Below are 17,821 nucleotides of genomic sequence, written 5' to 3' on the forward strand. Positions count from 1 at the left end.
TAATCGAGCGTTTTTACCTCGATGGCACGATTTTATTGCTTTTAACCTGGACTTAAAATTCATTATATAGCAACACTGATCAGATACATATTTAATAATTTTTAATGCCTAATTAAAATATTTCGCATAAAATATGTCGCAACGGTGGCTATTTTTTTTATTTATTTGTGGCATGGAATGGGTTAAATCGTATTTATTATTATTTGTTCAAAAATTTATATTATGATGTTAAACACATATAAAATTCCATTTTGTATGAGGCCCGGAATCATTGTTTTTTCAGGGCCCGGTTTCGCTTTCGGCGGGGTGAAATATTTTAATGACAATTAGCCACCATAGATTACAAACTGTCTACGATCATTAAAATAACTAAAATGATTGAGATAGATCGCCTGAGCAAGCGAGGCTGAAAAAATTGCTACTAATAAGCAATTAAAGTATTTTTGATTGAGGTTAATGATATGACGAAAACGTTAATGATATTGGTCTGACAAAGTTTCCAAAAGTGCTCGAAGACTTAACTATGGATAAGTATTTCGAATACTTGATTAAAAGCTGAAGAAACTGGGACTAGTCTATATATAGATCATGATGCACAATTTATCAAAATGTTTATGAATTAGGGCGGTTTTTTGCATTTGTGCACTTTTTATAATCTTTTATGTATTTTAGCTAATGTTTTTAATTAGACTAATAAACTCTTTGAGAATGAAATTGTAAATTTGTTGATTTATAAAAACTTTACTGGATGGATAACATGAGATTTTTAATTATGGAAAAATTCAAACACTAACAAGCACATTTTTGCTATCGATACGCTTTTTCACTATACGAACGTAACGTTTGTGCTTTGACAAAGCAAGAGCATTTTACTGCAGCAGCTGTAGCTACTCGAGCAACAAAGAGTGAATCTAATTACGTCTCGGCTTCTCTGTAAAGCTTAACGTCGGATTGTAAAGTCAATAAAATATTCATGATGAACTCTCCCGGCATATTCGTTATTGAGAATTAATCACATGAATCACAGGTGCTATGATCATAATTGCTATTTACGGAATGGTATTAATTTCCCGCTTTGTTTGACGCACGGATCGCGAATGTGTATTCGCACACATCATCGTTCAAGACCGTGACAGGTGATTTACGACAGGGGCGCTTAACGTGCGGCTCGCGGCCCAATTCAAACAACGGAAGAAGGGGTGTATTTAATTGTAAATAATTAAATTTCCAGTCTGAGTTGCGATATTATTCAACATATAACTTGCTATATGAATATATTGATTTCACAAACAACACTTTTGCCACAAAAGTTAAATAAAATAACTCTGATTTAAAATACGCCATATCAAAAAAATATATTAAAAATATTAAAACGAAAAAAATATTAATTAGATCACCCTGCAAATTCACAGTGTAAATTTGTTAATTCAAAACAATGCGATTCTAAAAGCTGTTAGTAAAAATAAGAAATTAAGTCAAACACTGAAAAGTCATGCCGGCTGATAGAAGTTATAAGTACAAACTATTCGTAAAAAATTGGTTGCATAATAATAAAATATTACCTAATAATTTGGTCTTATATATATTTTTTATATTTTAATACATATAAGATGATTTCAATGAGCTGAATATATCTCATTATTAGAGAATTTTTAATTTTAGCTATGTACGACCTAGCTTGATTTTAATTAATCATAATTATATTCATCCGTGAGATTAAGAAAATCTAGGTAAACCCAATCTGTGAAGATCGATTTGAATTATAATTATATAATAATGACTAATTTCGATCTCACAGATAATAAAATAAACACCATTGACACAGAGGCCAAAACAGTCTAACCCGAGTTTGAGTTCTTGCTTATATTTATGAATTTTTAAAGTGAATTTTTTTAGTATAAAAATTCAGTGTTTATTCCGGACAGAAAAATTCTGAATGCAGATTATTCCGGACCAGATTTTTGCGAACACTAATTATTCCGGACAAAAAATATTTTTAAAATTATATAAAAAAAGTTACGTCAACATTTGGAGTTTAATATGCAATTATAATAAAATAAAATTTCAACTTAAAATTTTTTTATATTTGAATTTTAATTTAAAATATTGAATTACACCTGTCAAATATATTAATTTTTTTTTTAATATTGATCCAATATCAATGAAATTTATAATGAAGCGATAAAAGAAAAGCCTAGGACGTTTTATTGCCAGCCAGCTCATCGTCAGCTGATTAATTATTTTTATCATCGTCTTATTTTTTTAACATTTTTTTCGAAAAAATTTCATTTATCGAATTGTTTGGAAAAATCTAAGCTATAAATTTTCTTCATTATAATGCAATGTAAATTAATTGTACACAATATTTAAATAAACAATAATGTGGAACCATGTTGTAATTTTTTCCCCTGATAATAGAACACATTTGTGTATAAATATATAGGTATTTGAATAGAATATACGGATTTGAAAAATTTGTGATTACATTAATGTGGTAGTTAAGCAATAATAACGACGAGTTACAAACATGTGGGTATAATTGGTATACGAAAAATCTATATAATACATGAAAACATTATATACTTAGAAACAGATCATATAAAATTAACGATCGTTTAAATCGATTATTTAACTTAATTGGTTTGGGAAGTTTTAATTTTTTAAACATACTTTTATTATCGTTTGAGTAAATTCTATTCAATGAATTGGAAAAACCAAAACTTTAAAATTCTTTCATGACAATATTATTAGTATTATGATATTACATTTCAACCTTTTATTCATAAATATTTTTAAATAGTAAAATATAATCTGGAATGCGCATTTAAGTACAAAGTATTGACATATAATATTATTAGTATATTAGTTACTTTAATAGAAATATGCTTATTAATATTTATATCTCGATAGCTAATCTAAATAACAAAAATACAACGAACAGTTTTTGCGTTCTTTTCGCGGATTTAGTTTTCAGTTTAAATTGAACTATATATGAACTCAGGAATTAAAAATTTAATTTTTAACTATGAAAATTAATTATAATTGCACATTGAATTCAAGAAATTTCCTGTCCACAAAAATCCGATTATCATATTTTTATATTACTTTAAAAATATTTTAAGAATCAAAGGATTCTTATTGGAAAATAATGTTGACATTAATTTTTTATCGGCAATCGATTTATTTTACTTTTATGGAAAAATTCTTAAATAATTAGAAACATAAACATACATTTGTATGTACTAATATATAGCTGCATTTTTTACAGAAGAATCGGAAACAATTTGATCAAAGATGTTCAACTTTTACCTCGGTTGAATTCGTACTAGCCGAGATTGTTTTCTTATGTAACTGCTGTTTCATTGTTATGGGTTTAGTTGTGCTGAATTCTGAATTTTATACGCTACACATATTATGTGTATATGTATTTATTTTTATTGAATATATATATTAGGTAATTGATTAGGAATATTATTATTTTGTATATCATATAATTGCAGTCACGTGTTTATGTTTAAAGAATATATAATACTAAGCTATTGATATTATATTTAAATTTCGAAATAACGTACGATTTTTACAATAGTAGAGATATGTCTTGTGGATGTAGTAAACTTTGAAAGGTAGCTAGTACTACTAGCTGCTACTATTAAATCAAACTATCTATTTCACTAAGTACTGCTCTCAATTTACCAATCTAAAAGAACGATAGACGAGTGGTATAAGTAAGCGACTGGGTTCTAATCCTATATGGATTTAATGTTTTGGTTATCCAAAATTATTCAAAATTAATCATCACTGAATAGGTTTTCTTATATTTTTCTAATCTCACGGTTGTATATCATGATAATTAAATTAAATCAAGCTAGATAATATATGTTAAATTTTACGAATGTTTTAATAATGAGATTTTTGTGTTCATAGATAATATCGTCCAGGATGTTTTAGAACATTTACTATTTAGTCCAAAAGTGCACCTTCAGAATTTGTTGAGAACTTTGAATAATTTTTTAATTGTGTTAATGTAACAGAATTGAACTCAGATTTTCATCAACATGTAAAATACGAATTATTTTGCTACTAGAAAAACGGAAGAAGAGTATTGATCAAAATATCATAAATGATTTTTAATAGCATGACAAATATATGTTACAACTCAATATGCTAAAATAATACATTTAAACGTGTTATTAATTTAATATAAGTCAATCCTTACATAAAATTATTTGCGCATTCCGAACCCTTGAGGCATTGCCTTTTAATGTTTTACAATATAAAAATGGTTAGAATTGTAATTATATGCCAATAAAACTCGGACTGTTCTAAAAATAATCAAGGGCTTAAGGCAAAAATATGTGCAAAATCAACTATACAAAGTTGATACAAATATCTATAAATCCATAATATTATATATAATATAACAGATTGTAAATACATATTTTAAGTTTTGTAGCAGTAATTAAACTAACTAATAGAACTGTTAATACAGATTTATTATTCAATTTTATCCGTACGTAACTTATGTTGTAAGTAAAGTTTTTTTGTATCCACTTCAATTTTTTTTTAAATAAAATTAAAACTTACCAGCTCTGACGTGCACGTTCCTAGAAAGTACGACGCCAAGGGAGCTCTCGGCGCGACACCTGTAAATGGCGTCGTGGACTTCCGGTCGGTACTCGGTGCCCCGGAACGGCGGGAAGAACAGTGTTCCGTTGCCCATGTTTTGTCTGGAAAGTTGGAAAAAGTTTCACAGGTTTGCCTACAACAAATGTATTTTTTGAATTTAATATGGAGGTTCACTTTTCGACGACCGACCGCCGGAGGCGATATGGTTTTACATAAACATCCTCGATACTAGATATAGAATACCAAGATAAAAAAAGGAAAAATATTTTCAAAGTCAGAAACTTTCGTATTCTTATTTGCCCTTTTGGTTCATTTTTAGTTAGTTTAATATATTATTTTATATTTCAACGAAAAGAGGCAAATTTAATCAAAACCTGAAAATGGCGATAAATTTCTTAACATTTTAACATATATATAAGAGATATGAAGATATAATTTACAGGTAAATACTATGACACATGATTGATCAAACCAGAAAGTATAAGTAGAATAAGATGTTTTAAAAGCTTTTACTAAAACTTTGTCTTGATTATTATATTTGATATATTAATTGTCAGTAGTTCTAGTGTAATATTTGTGTATATCTTGAGTATACTTTTTGCAAACAATACGTAAAATATTATTATGAATATTAAATAGAATTGTCCCTGCAGTATTTAGTTCATTTCTATAATGGGATCATTATTAATTTTATTTTAAAATCACGAGCTTAGAAAATGATTATTATTTAATTATTCGTAACATATATCTTAGTCAGTATGGCACTGTAAAATAAAAACATGTGTTATTTTTATGCAACAATTCGAACGTGTGCAGTGACTTCAGACTTATCGATTTAATAAATCACTTGCTGAAAGTTTTGCTAAATATTATACAAAGAAAATTCACGCACTTTGCTAATAAGGAACAATTTCAATTTAGGAAATGCCTAGGTACATGAAAAGCGCTATTCTGCATGTAAACGCTATTTCAGAGATGTACGAAGTTCACTTGATATATTTTCAGAAAAAATTCAATCTCGTAAACAAAATCATCTTATAGATTAAAATTTAAGACTAAAAAAATTGTATTTAAATCATTTCCTCATACTCTTTTTAATTTATACTCTGAAACCATATTCAAAAAAGCAATACAGTGACAAAAAGTAATAAAAATCGTTTATGAAACAATTAGTAATACTCGTTATACTTATGCAACGGCAATATTTACTAAGACCGTTGACAACCCTTCACAATCCCTGGAAAATGTAAATAAAGAATTTTTTAAAAAGGCCTACGAATAAACATCGTTGAAACAAAATGTATGGTTAAGTAAGCTCCCCATAGACCCGGAAAGCTCATCATTAGACAGAAATAAAATTGAAAGGGTATATTATTTCAATAACCTGGGTTGTTGGGTCAATGACGAGCTGGACCCCGATGAAGAGATTAAATTCCGCATCAAAATTGCTAAAAGCTAGTTTTTAAAATTTAAATCTGATTTCACATCTTTAGACTATAATTAAATTCGTAAAATGTTATATCTGGTCAGATGCGAGATGTGGATGAAATTATTACAATAAATATACTGAAAGCGTTTGAAATGTGGATATATAGGCGTATGCTGAAAGTTTCATCGATTAAGAGTCTCTAATGACCAAATTCTCTTGATGATTGGACGTGATCAAAGACTTCTTTCAATCATCAAACGGAAGAAGAAAGAGTAACTCGGACATATAATTTGAGAACCTAAACATGTGCTTTTTCATACCGGAAAAATAAAAGATAAAAAGTGGATCGAAAAAAAGGAGATGTCTTGGTTGAGAAATATTAAAAACTCTGTGGTGATTTTTATTTTGATGCAATAGCTTCAAAACCATACGTTTATAAAATAATTACTATGATCAAATTTAGTATTTTAAAACCCCCACTGGTATTATATTGCGAAATAACAAAAAGTTTATTTTAAAACTTTAATATAAAATATAAATAATTCAATATTTAGTGAATTATTCTAAATTTCTGTAGCATAAATTATTTTTATGTCCAGCTGCGGTGCAATTAAAAATATATGAATAAACCACAATGTATTTGGTTAAACAATTAATTTGAGATTAATCACTCAAAATAATTATCAAGTTTATTACACAAATGAAATTCCAGTACTTTGTATAATTGAAAAATATTTTATTATTGAGACTCGCTCGTTTTATCAGCTTCAGTAATAAGAAAAATAAAGATAAAGACGGAAAAGGAGGCCAGTTGCGGCGACGTTATCGCACAACGTCCGAGCGCCGAGTTTGTGCGTCATGAAAATTTGATGTCCTTTTTTGTCCTACATCCTGCGGACTGGACGGATATAAAAAGGATTATATGTGTGCGAGGATTATACTCCTTTCGCCGTTTCGTCTGAATATTGGAAAACGAATGATGCACGACGCGATCCACTTTACGATGCCCAAGTGAATAACCATTATTTATAGCGTAAAGATTATTCTTCTTCTTTATAAAAAAACTTACATTACCGTTTAATATTTAAAATGAAACATTGCTTACAGTAAATATGGTAAGTAGTTCTTTGAGATATGTACAAAGATATTTGAATATCGAACACGAATTAAAAGCTAGTATATAGAGCTAGTGATGTAAATATTCTTGCAAACACTTATTATAATTCTGGGCTTTATATAATATAAAAATCTTTCTCGCGTCATGAATGTAGTATACTGACTAGGGCGAGAAGTATCAAGGATATGAGAGCCGCTTATATGGTACCATAAAACGGGTAGCAATCATAAAAGTTCCCTGACAAGTTGACACCCTACAGTCCACCCCCTGACATACTAATAACACGCCGCATCGTGAAACTAGACCTAGAAGCTAGATACATAAAATGTAAAAACGTTGCCGGTAAAAATATACTTTAAAAAGTTTTTTTAGATATAATTGCAGATTTTTGCACAGAATTATATCGATCAAATAATACAATTAAAATATGCATGATCAAATTATTCAGCTTTAAATTAATTAATATACATGTATGTTATTTTAAACCATTTTTTCATATCTGAAATCCTTTTTTTTAAAAACTGTTTTTGTTATTTAATAAATAAGCTTTGAAATACACAGTAAATATATTTTATAGACAATGAGCTGTGCGCTGTTTTCGAAAAGTAAATAACAATACAAAATGTTTAAAAACAATGGTATGTTGAGCTGTTAAATGAAGTTTGGATGAATCCTAAGGGATTAACGCACAGAAGCAATCTGGAGGCCGTACGAAAATTTGGCTTCAAGGGGTAAGTACTCAAAATTTACGTTCAGAGAAATCTTCGCACTGTCTTAGTTAAATTAAGTGAAATTAAATATTGTTGTAATACATTTTGGTCTTTACAAAAACATTAATTTTAAAGCGAGTCGTCAAATTAATTTACGTAAATGTATTTATTGGGTAAAAATCAATAAAATTAAATATACATATATTTAATAAAGCACAATGTATTTTTATTCAATCAATCGGATGGATTAGTATAAAAGTTTCAGCGACAGCCTTACATCGGCCAGCCAAAAAGTTTTTCAATCCTTATTCAACCATCAAAAAGAGTCTAATTCGAAAGAGCGTCGAAACCGGGTGTTTCATTAATATCTTATCTTTTTCTCAACGTTGAAATTTTTCGTCCACCCAAAGGCAACGAAACTTTCGACTCGTGACTTATCGGTCCATCTTGAAGCCCTTATCGCTTATTTTCACCCCATTTGCAGAGGCGTATCTGTGAAATTTGACGTAATTACTTAAAAAAGAATTATCATCACGTTTGCAGAGATAAAGCGACCGGAATCCACGCAGAAAGTGCGTAATTAAACGTGTTAATTAATCAAAACGTTGAGTTTGCCATATTATAAATAATATATAGCAAGTAGTTGTGTTCACATTATTAAGTAAAGCAGTTTAATTACAGTAATAATATAATAATCCAATCCAATAGTGTTGTTATGGTTGAGCGTTGAAATTCACCATAAAGACTCATTTATTAAATAAATATCGTGCATTTAATTTATTTTATATTTGTATCTCTTCTTATCCGTAATAGATATCACGGATTCCTATATCTGATTGACTTATTCAGATTTAACCCGTTGTAACGCATTGGACTTACGCCTTCTCGGGTTACAATGAAAAATTTAATAAATAATTAACTTATATATAGTAAAAATTCATATATAGCATCAGTAAAGAGGCACGGCACACGCGCGTCTGAAATCGCACGAGCAGTGCCCGTAGATCTAACAGTAGATTTATCACAGTTTTTTTTATAATTTGCTAGTGAATAGGTTTTATGACATTTGTAATAATTGCATTTGAAAGTTGCTTACATTTTTATACTACATTTAACTCAAAAAATGATAAATAAAAATAATTGCTTTTTTATAATAAAAAATACACTTGAAAATAAACACTAATCGGGTACTCATACCCTTGGATTTCAGTATCTAAGGACTTGCACTTTAAGTGTTTTTCACATCCGTTGTATCTACTTGTCAAACATTGTCCCCTGAGATTACCACAACTTTGGACCACTCAAAAGTGTGATACCGATGGGAGAAAGGACAGGTGTGACCAAAATATTTTTTTTTCAATATAAAAAGATTTTTTACTTAAATATCCTTTGTAATAAATATCATATGTCTAACAATAAATTAATACCCATTTAATTAACCGTCTTCATTATTTTCAATTATTCTAAAAGCGTATTTTCATATCAAAACAAATTCGATGTTTATTAAAACAACATACACTGAATAAAGCATACTTCACGTTATACATATGTGGCTACACAAAAAAATAAAATAGCACACCCATAATACATATAATACAATCGTCCGGACGAAAGCGTATATAATCAAACATTTCATAAAGTCGGATCCCCTGCGGTCTCTATATACGACCAGATCAATTAAAACATTTTTTGCACATTCGAGCTTTCGCTTCGGCAGTGTTATTTTTTTGCTCTGCCCTTTCCGAATTAGCCACCACCGCGTGCAGGGGTGGCCAATTAATTTACGAGTCGGATCAACCTGATACCGAGCTTGCAGGTCAAATTAGTGGCGGTAATTGCCTTCTGGGGACACATTCAAAATTACACACGCCTTATCAGGATTATAACGTGTAAAAGGATCCTTGAGCGTTATCGAGCTTACATATGCACATATAGCTTGTTGTAGATATAATAGATTATGAATTCGCATTATTTTCCGGGTATAAAGGGAGACTGTTTGAACAGAGCGACCGTTGAAAACGGTCGGGTAAAAAAGAATGAAAATCTCAAAGTCAACATATTCGACCTAACATATTTCGGACTAATAAGTGGGTATTATCTACATATTAAAGCATGCTATATGTTATATTTGTCATTATGTTTTAATATAGAGAGCAGCAATAGAAGGCGAGTAACAACTGTTTATTGAATTTATTTATCCGTTACGAATTTTACTAATACATATTATTCGATCTTAATGCATAGTTTAAAGAACGTGACCTATCAGCTTGCCAGCTGTTGGCATATTAATTCACAAAATATGTTAAACCACGCACGGCTCGTATACTCAATATTCAACAAAGCGTTTTTAGATTAAAAATGACTTGCACAAAAATATTCATATATTAAAATATTATCTTAGGAATAATTAGATAGAGTGGATACTTTTTAAGTATAATATATACTTCCTGGATCAATAAAAATGTATGGTAAATACACGTATTATATGTATTAAATTAAATTATTAATATTTAAATGAATCGTTTCCTAAAAATAATATCATAAGCAATGTTGTGATTAAACGTAAAATTAAATAAATATTTTTTATACCTAGCATAGTGGTGTAAAATGGAATTTATTTAAAATTATTTAAAAGCTCATATACATATATAAATCATACAAATTGTCAATGTGCATCTCAATTTCGTATACTTTTTAAGGGTTGAAAATTGTTCTAGTGAAAAATGCTCGCACAACAAATTTTGTAAAGAAAATTACAATGCTTCCATAATAATAAATTTTAATTTGATGTTGAACATTTTTAAATTAGTTCATATTAACATCAATTTAAATAATAAAAGGTAGCAATTTTATTTGCTAGAACAACGAACAACACTAAAACGAGAAAATTGTAAACAGTTAAATTATACGCCCTAAATTATCAGCAATTGTTTACGAAAATAGGGGAAAAATCGTTGATCTTTTCTTATTTCCTCGATCTCTACCATAAAAAATCACTTCTGCTTGGACCAATATTGAAATTTCTGTCCGGAAATTCTACTTCGCTTCTGACTTTGAATAAATGAGAATTTAGCCTTAAACTTGCCTCCAGCTGAACTTATACTTATTCGACACAGACATACCAAAAATGGCAATATTCTAATGCCTATTTTTTTGTGGCATTCATTTTTTAACATAGTAAATAACCAGTAACATGAAGTTATTTTTAAATATTCCACCAATATTACTGAATTCCCTCAATCCCAGTTTATCTTAATTCTGTTGATTTGAAAAGCTAAAATAACGTCCCTGATCAATATGTCAAAAATAATAAATATTAATGTAATTATAAATTAGGCATGATCCTTTTGACGCCCCTACTGATCAGTAATTCATATATTTTATGAAATTCAAAAAGTAATTAATGATTGATTTAAATAATTATTATTAAATTAGATAATATTTTACAGACATTTTGTACTAATTGGTCAAAAAAATAATACTTTATCTATTTTTTATTCAAAATTTGATATAACTACGAATAATTGAGAACCCTTGTTATCAGTCTAGCCGTTGCAGACTACGCTATAGATAAGTTTGTACAAGCAGCTAGTAATCCGTGATGCATAATATTGAGGATTATGTAATTATTCGCTAACACGTTTCAAAAATCCCTAATAGTGAAATCCTTTATTTAACAAAAAGATACATGAAGGTTATTGATAAAAATGGCACAAACATAATCGATAAAATTGATATATTAATTATAAATAAATGATTTTTAAAACAATAAAATGCAGGACGATGCAATAAATATACAGATAAGCTGAGCTTCGACCGGTTTTAGGCAAAGGGCATTAAAAGGATATTTGGACCTTATTGGAGAGGTGTTAGAAAATAAATATTTAGTATGTATGGACCATTCATACTCGTGTCTAAATAAGCTATGTTAGAACTGTCGAAAGAGTTATACAACAAGAGGGAGCAATAGAGCTAAAATTGTAAGGCTGTACGCAAATAAAAAATCTTAGTCATTGCAAAATTTCAGAGCGAAATCATTTTTGACATATTTACACGATTTTTAATCAACCTCTAAGTCTGATAAGAAGACTAGGAAAAACGCTCCAATGCTTGTCTTCCTTAATAACATATAAGCCAGAACGCTAACAAACAACATCACTTACATTTGAAACTTCTGTACTTTCACTTGGCAGGCAAGCATCTTTAAGTTGCACTGAATCTCTAGGAGATTCCCTGGGAGAGTTATACTGAATCTCCCTTTCGCTCGCTCACGTGTTCAGGGACGAGAGTGAGTGAGAGATATGTGCGTGCGTTACATGCGTTCCGCACACTTCTTCTCACTCACTCTCGTCACTTAACACGCGAGCGAGCGAAAAGGAATGTACATCATCGTACGCGCCTGGAAACCATGATACCGATAAATAAAATATCGTCATACTGTGCTTTCAAACACATACATGCGAACATTTTGAATTAAAATCGCAAATGCTTATAAATAAATACTGAATATCAATATCGCACAGCGTTAAATTGCAAGGCATGTGACTCAACATCAAATTTGTTCTACCAGACGGATGACAACAGTCCAGCTATTAACAACTCATAACCTGACCTAATAACGCGAGGGACCAGTGCCATACACAATATCGACTCCCACGCTTAAGCTACCATAATTTGAAACTGAAAACGCCACGCGTTATTATTATAAATTTATACGAAATTTTCCCCACATGCGCTGAAATATAAATATTTATACACATAAGGTGCTTTTGCGCGAATATATATTTTTACGACAATGTGACTTCATGGGGTCATGGTGTGAAAAAGCGTCGTTGTGTCACATCCTGCGGGGGCAATACTGTCGTGTACCACTGATAAAACACATTTTTCAAATAACACGCGCTCGGGGCGAACGATCTCCCCGGTGCCTGATCGACCGAGGCTGGCTGGCGTGGACCCACAGTAAAAATTTCAGACCCCCCGCGTATATAATAATGACGTCACGAAAACGATCGACGGGGCCCCAGCGGACAATGGGAGCCCGGGCAATAAAAATATTAACGGCCTCTGCGACCGACGACACGTCAAAAGTTTTTTTTTCTGTGTGGTTTTCGAAATTTCCATGTAGACTACTTTTGGGAAATTGGGGTCGATAGTATAGCTGTAGATTATGTGGCTGCAATGCTAAATATAATGTTACCATTTTGATTTGAAGCAATCTATTTTTTATGCCAGACGACAATAAAATTAAAATTATAGATTTGTTTTCATGTAGCACTTATTCATTAAAGGTTTTATATGCATTTTGAAACATATACATTACAATCTGTCTGTGAGGCTTAGAACTAATGTTCTAATTCAGCTAATTAAAATAAGACATAGTATATTCACTTAATAAAAACAAAAATTTATTCATATCGTATGTAAATTTATATTATTCACAATATATTATACATGTGTACCGAAAATTTTTTTTTTAATTAAAACAAGTAAATCTCTATAGTATTATATTATATGTAACCTTCCTTCACAATGTTGTCAACTTTTAAATGTCTTTTTCATTAGAATCAGATGGTCTTGAATTATTAATTATATATAATTCCACCATACTGATAATAAGGTATTTTGTGTCCGAGCTGTTTTATTAGGTATAGGATTTGCTGCATGATCTCTCAACAAACACTGTTTATTACGTCATTAATTCGATTATAAGATCCACTTTTCATTATTAGTGATTATATAATTAATATGTGACGTCTTCGAATCCAATTATCAAAAATCTTTACATATGTTTACCCGGTCGCTCATGTTTTTTTAGTTCAGTTGCTGTAGTATCCAATTTCCCTCCCTCCATGCCTTACTGATTTTATTAACATGCTCTTACTTGACCAATAGTATTTTAAATTTTTAACCATTTATTAAATAAATCAATTTTACTTCGATTACATCATCACCAGCATCCACTCTTTTCGATGTCACTTGCATGACTATTCTTTAGAGCAAAATTTCCCCTTTTGAATTTGTTAAACCATCTCAGGAAATTATACCTGCACAATTTGTTATTATTTAAATGTTATTCTAATGGCCATTACGAACAAACAAAAAAGAGATCAACCTGCATACAGTATTTTTACAACACAATGGAGGAGAGATCTCGTAACCATTTAACTAATTTTCATTTCTCGAGAAATTAAAATTCTCAAAAATAACCTCGTTCTTTTTTTTGTTAAGAAAATTTCGGCTTTATGCGAATATTTTTTTCCCCCATTTAACATATTTCTGCTTTTGAAGAATAACTAAAGAAGTCATTTTTTTTACTGGTAAAAGATTCTGGATTTTTCAAATATTTAATTTTAAAATCAATCTGATTTTCTCGATTATATAATTTTTCTTTAATTAGCACAGAATTGATGCGTAATTTATTCTTATCGGAATGTGTTCTTAGATCCCAAAGCAAAGATCCGCCACCCGGTTAAAGAATAGAAAATGGCAAAAAATTGTTGGTCATTCAAATACTTTCGATCTTCTGAGAAAATATGCATATTTTCAAACATCTGGCATAAACACATTCAAAAATGTTTCTTATCTGAGTGTTTTCCTTTATTACTTAAGCAAAAATATGTACGAGTACAAGTGTTAAAAATTTGTAAACAATTTTTTGTCATTCCCAGACCCCTATTAAAACCTTCCAAGAAGTATGAATTTATATATATTGCATGTACCCACCATTACTTATGCAGTATTATAAAAAGGGCAATGGTTGTAAAGCTTTTAAAAATATTCGTACAAATTTAATTTTATATTTTAAAAATGCTTTATAAAATTTCTCGAGAAGTGAGAATTCTTGATTTGACATTTAGGTTTAGGCACTATTTACAAATTTATTGCCGATTTTGGTCTATTTTTAGCAAAACTTAGCAATGTGAATTATATAAATATTTATTTGTTGTCGCAATTTTTTTATTATTTGTTGAATATCGATCTATTATAAAGAAAATAAGCAGCTGTTCATTAACATCAGATAAAAAATATAGAAGTTACAAGCATTTGAATACTAATACAGAAATTTGATTTTTAACCACTGCAACACCAAATTATAATATTAATAAAGTATTTTCATTATTATATGTTTATGTTTACGTTATATTTTATATATATGGTTTGATTATATGTGTTTAGTGTTTAAACAATTAACTATATTAGCTGAATAAATTTATAGAATAATTCAATATGTGACACTTGATCACAGGAGAGAGACAGGGAGAAACTCCATTACGAGAACACATGATGAGAGATCTCAGCTGCTCCGCGAATTGCCAGTTGACAATAATTCAACTTGACACTCCAGTGAAGCCGCATTATAAAATACTTCCAAGAACTGCCGTTTCAACTAGCGACATTTAAATTTCTCTATTTATGTGTTTATTTATGAAAGTAGATGAATTAAGGAGGAAAAATAGTGAAATTTTTCCTTCTGCCTTCCGCGAATAATTTAAGTTTAAACAACATATAAGACGTTTATATACATAAATTAACTTCCTTTGGTGATAGACGTGGAAATCAATTATATTCAATAATGTATTATACTATAATATATGGAAATTATCTATATTAAATATTAAAAAAAATATTGAGGTGGAAATCAAAACATAATCTATTTGCCGCCAACATAAGATTAAAACAGAAAAAACTTTAATTAAAAATCAATTTAATTATATTGATCACGCGAGAAATAAAAGAGTTTGACAAGGTTATTAGAGATAAGGTGTTTCAGTTTAAATTAGATCCAGAAGAGGACGTTTTCTTTACATGCCAATATCGTATTCATTTTCTTACTTATTGTTATATGTATAAAACAGACTAAATAGACAAATAAAAATTAATAAGAAACTTAATAAACAACCATAATTAAAGAAAATATAAAGAAAAGTACTATAAAAATTATTTTGTATTGTACTGTTATTTTTAATATATTTCAAAGTATATTTAAATAAATAAGCTACTTAAAAATATAGCAAAAACAAATAATTAAATCTATGTTTTATTATTTTCGTTTACTGTTGTCTTAAACTCAAATGGCATAATTAACAAAACAAATTTATTGTATAATTACAGTAAATATTGTTTGTAAACGTCCTTATGAAAATCATTGTTTAAAACTTTTTAATTGCCAAGAAACAAGGTACTTAAAAAAATATAAATGTATAAGACTTAAAACATATTTTTACATATATTAACGACAAATAAAATATATACAAGAGATATTCTTTTAAATATGCGTATACTACATATATGTATATGTTTTTTCACATTTATATTATTTTTTTTAATAATGATTTAAACCTAATTTTGACTTATTAACTATGCTTGATATATAAAAAAATAGGTAATCCCAAAATTATTGTCGTTTTAACTGTCAGTTGCGCTTTGGGCGTTGATATCTAAGTAGGTTTTTATTATATTTGTGCTAGTGCACATCTAGACTATACATTCTGATGTTAAAAAAAATTGGGCTCCAAAATATACGATGGCAGATTTTTTACCATATAAACAATTTATACAAAATAGCATGTTACATGAATTTCCTTAAAAAATAATCGCCAACTTTGACCAAAAAATAAATTTATGAAATGGTAGATGTTTTATTAGATAAATGTCAATGTTAATGTCAAAAATGGTTTTAAAAATTTCGATATTAAGAATATTTTAGATGTGGGAGACCAGCAAAGATAGACGATGATGTATTGGCTGCAGAATTAGTAGCAAATCCTACTCAAAATATCTCTCAGCTGGCCGAGATACTAAACCAGTCCGATTCAACAGTGTATCGACGCATTAAGCAAAGAAAATAATTCGGCACCCAAAGCTTCTGTGTCATGAAGCTGAGCTGCCTTTTCTCATCTATTGATAACCGTAAATAAGAAATGGGTGTTGTACGACAACATTCATTGTAGAAAACAGTGGTTATGTAAAGGTCAAGTAGTAAAACCTACCTTGAAGCCAAGGCTCACTGTAAAAATGGTGGGATTGCACATAGATTGTGCATTACAAAACTCTAAAATATAGCCAAACAATAACATAAAGTCTTTATTTTGATCAGCTGAACAGTTTGCACAAGGAAGTAAAAAAATAGAGCTGCACCTGTCAACAGAAGTCAAATAATTCACCAATACGACAATGCACATCACCATATGGTGAAATTGACTTTAGATAAAATCAGGAAACTTAGCTGAAAAGTTTCAGCTTATCTACTATATTCTCCAGACCTTGCTACTTTTGACTACCATTTATTTAAATCGATGCTACACGATGTGAAATGGGGGCTATCACATTATTTTGAATCGAAGCTTATTATGCTAATGGAATGAGTTGGAAAAAGGATATATCTTCAAAAGAAAATTATTTTTCAAATCATTAAAATAAAAATAAACATTTAAAAATTATTATTTTGCTCAATTAAAAAAAGACATTTATTTATGGATGATTTTATATTAAAAAATAATTTTACTCAGACAGGATGAGTGAATAAAATGTATTTAATATCACAAATTAATTCATAAGCACTGTAAGGTGAAATACAAGCGGAGGCTTGATTATTGTTTGTGCAAAAAAATATATTTTTCAAGGTGTCATATTAGGTGTCACATTTTTTTATATACAATTTTATTAGTGTTTGTATTCAATGGCATGTAAAAATAAGTTTATTAATACAATGAATTTATATTTAAAAATTCGTTGGAAATTGAATAAATGACATACATTTAAACTTGAAAACTGTCTTAATATTCAGCATATATATTATGCATTTACATTATTAATATACATATATCACGTATACATAAATATGTATATCAACCAAACGTACTTTTCATGATGGTAGCACATGCTGTGCCTTTGTGCACGTATCAGGGAGTTTCCACGATATATTCATTGCTATAT

At 29.2% G+C, this 17,821-nt stretch overlaps 1 protein-coding gene across 5 annotated transcripts in view; it reads right to left on the reverse strand.

Annotated features, from left to right (window-relative positions):
* Positions 1-17,821, reverse strand: part of LOC148233946 (cell adhesion molecule Dscam1-like) — a 215,282-nt gene that overhangs the window by 109,206 nt on the left and 88,255 nt on the right. For all 5 annotated transcript variants that reach the window (XM_088189036.1, XM_088189035.1, XM_088189037.1 and 2 more), the window contains exon 4: positions 4,585-4,727. In XM_088189036.1, coding sequence (XP_088045162.1) covers positions 4,585-4,727 — 143 coding nt within the window. The remainder of the gene's footprint in view (positions 1-4,584; positions 4,728-17,821) is intronic.

The sequence above is a fragment of the Plectrocnemia conspersa genome, unplaced genomic scaffold (genome assembly GCF_051122295.1).
Source record: "Plectrocnemia conspersa isolate PC_06_02 unplaced genomic scaffold, ASM5112229v1 ptg000007l, whole genome shotgun sequence".
NCBI lineage: Eukaryota > Metazoa > Arthropoda > Insecta > Trichoptera > Polycentropodidae > Plectrocnemia > Plectrocnemia conspersa.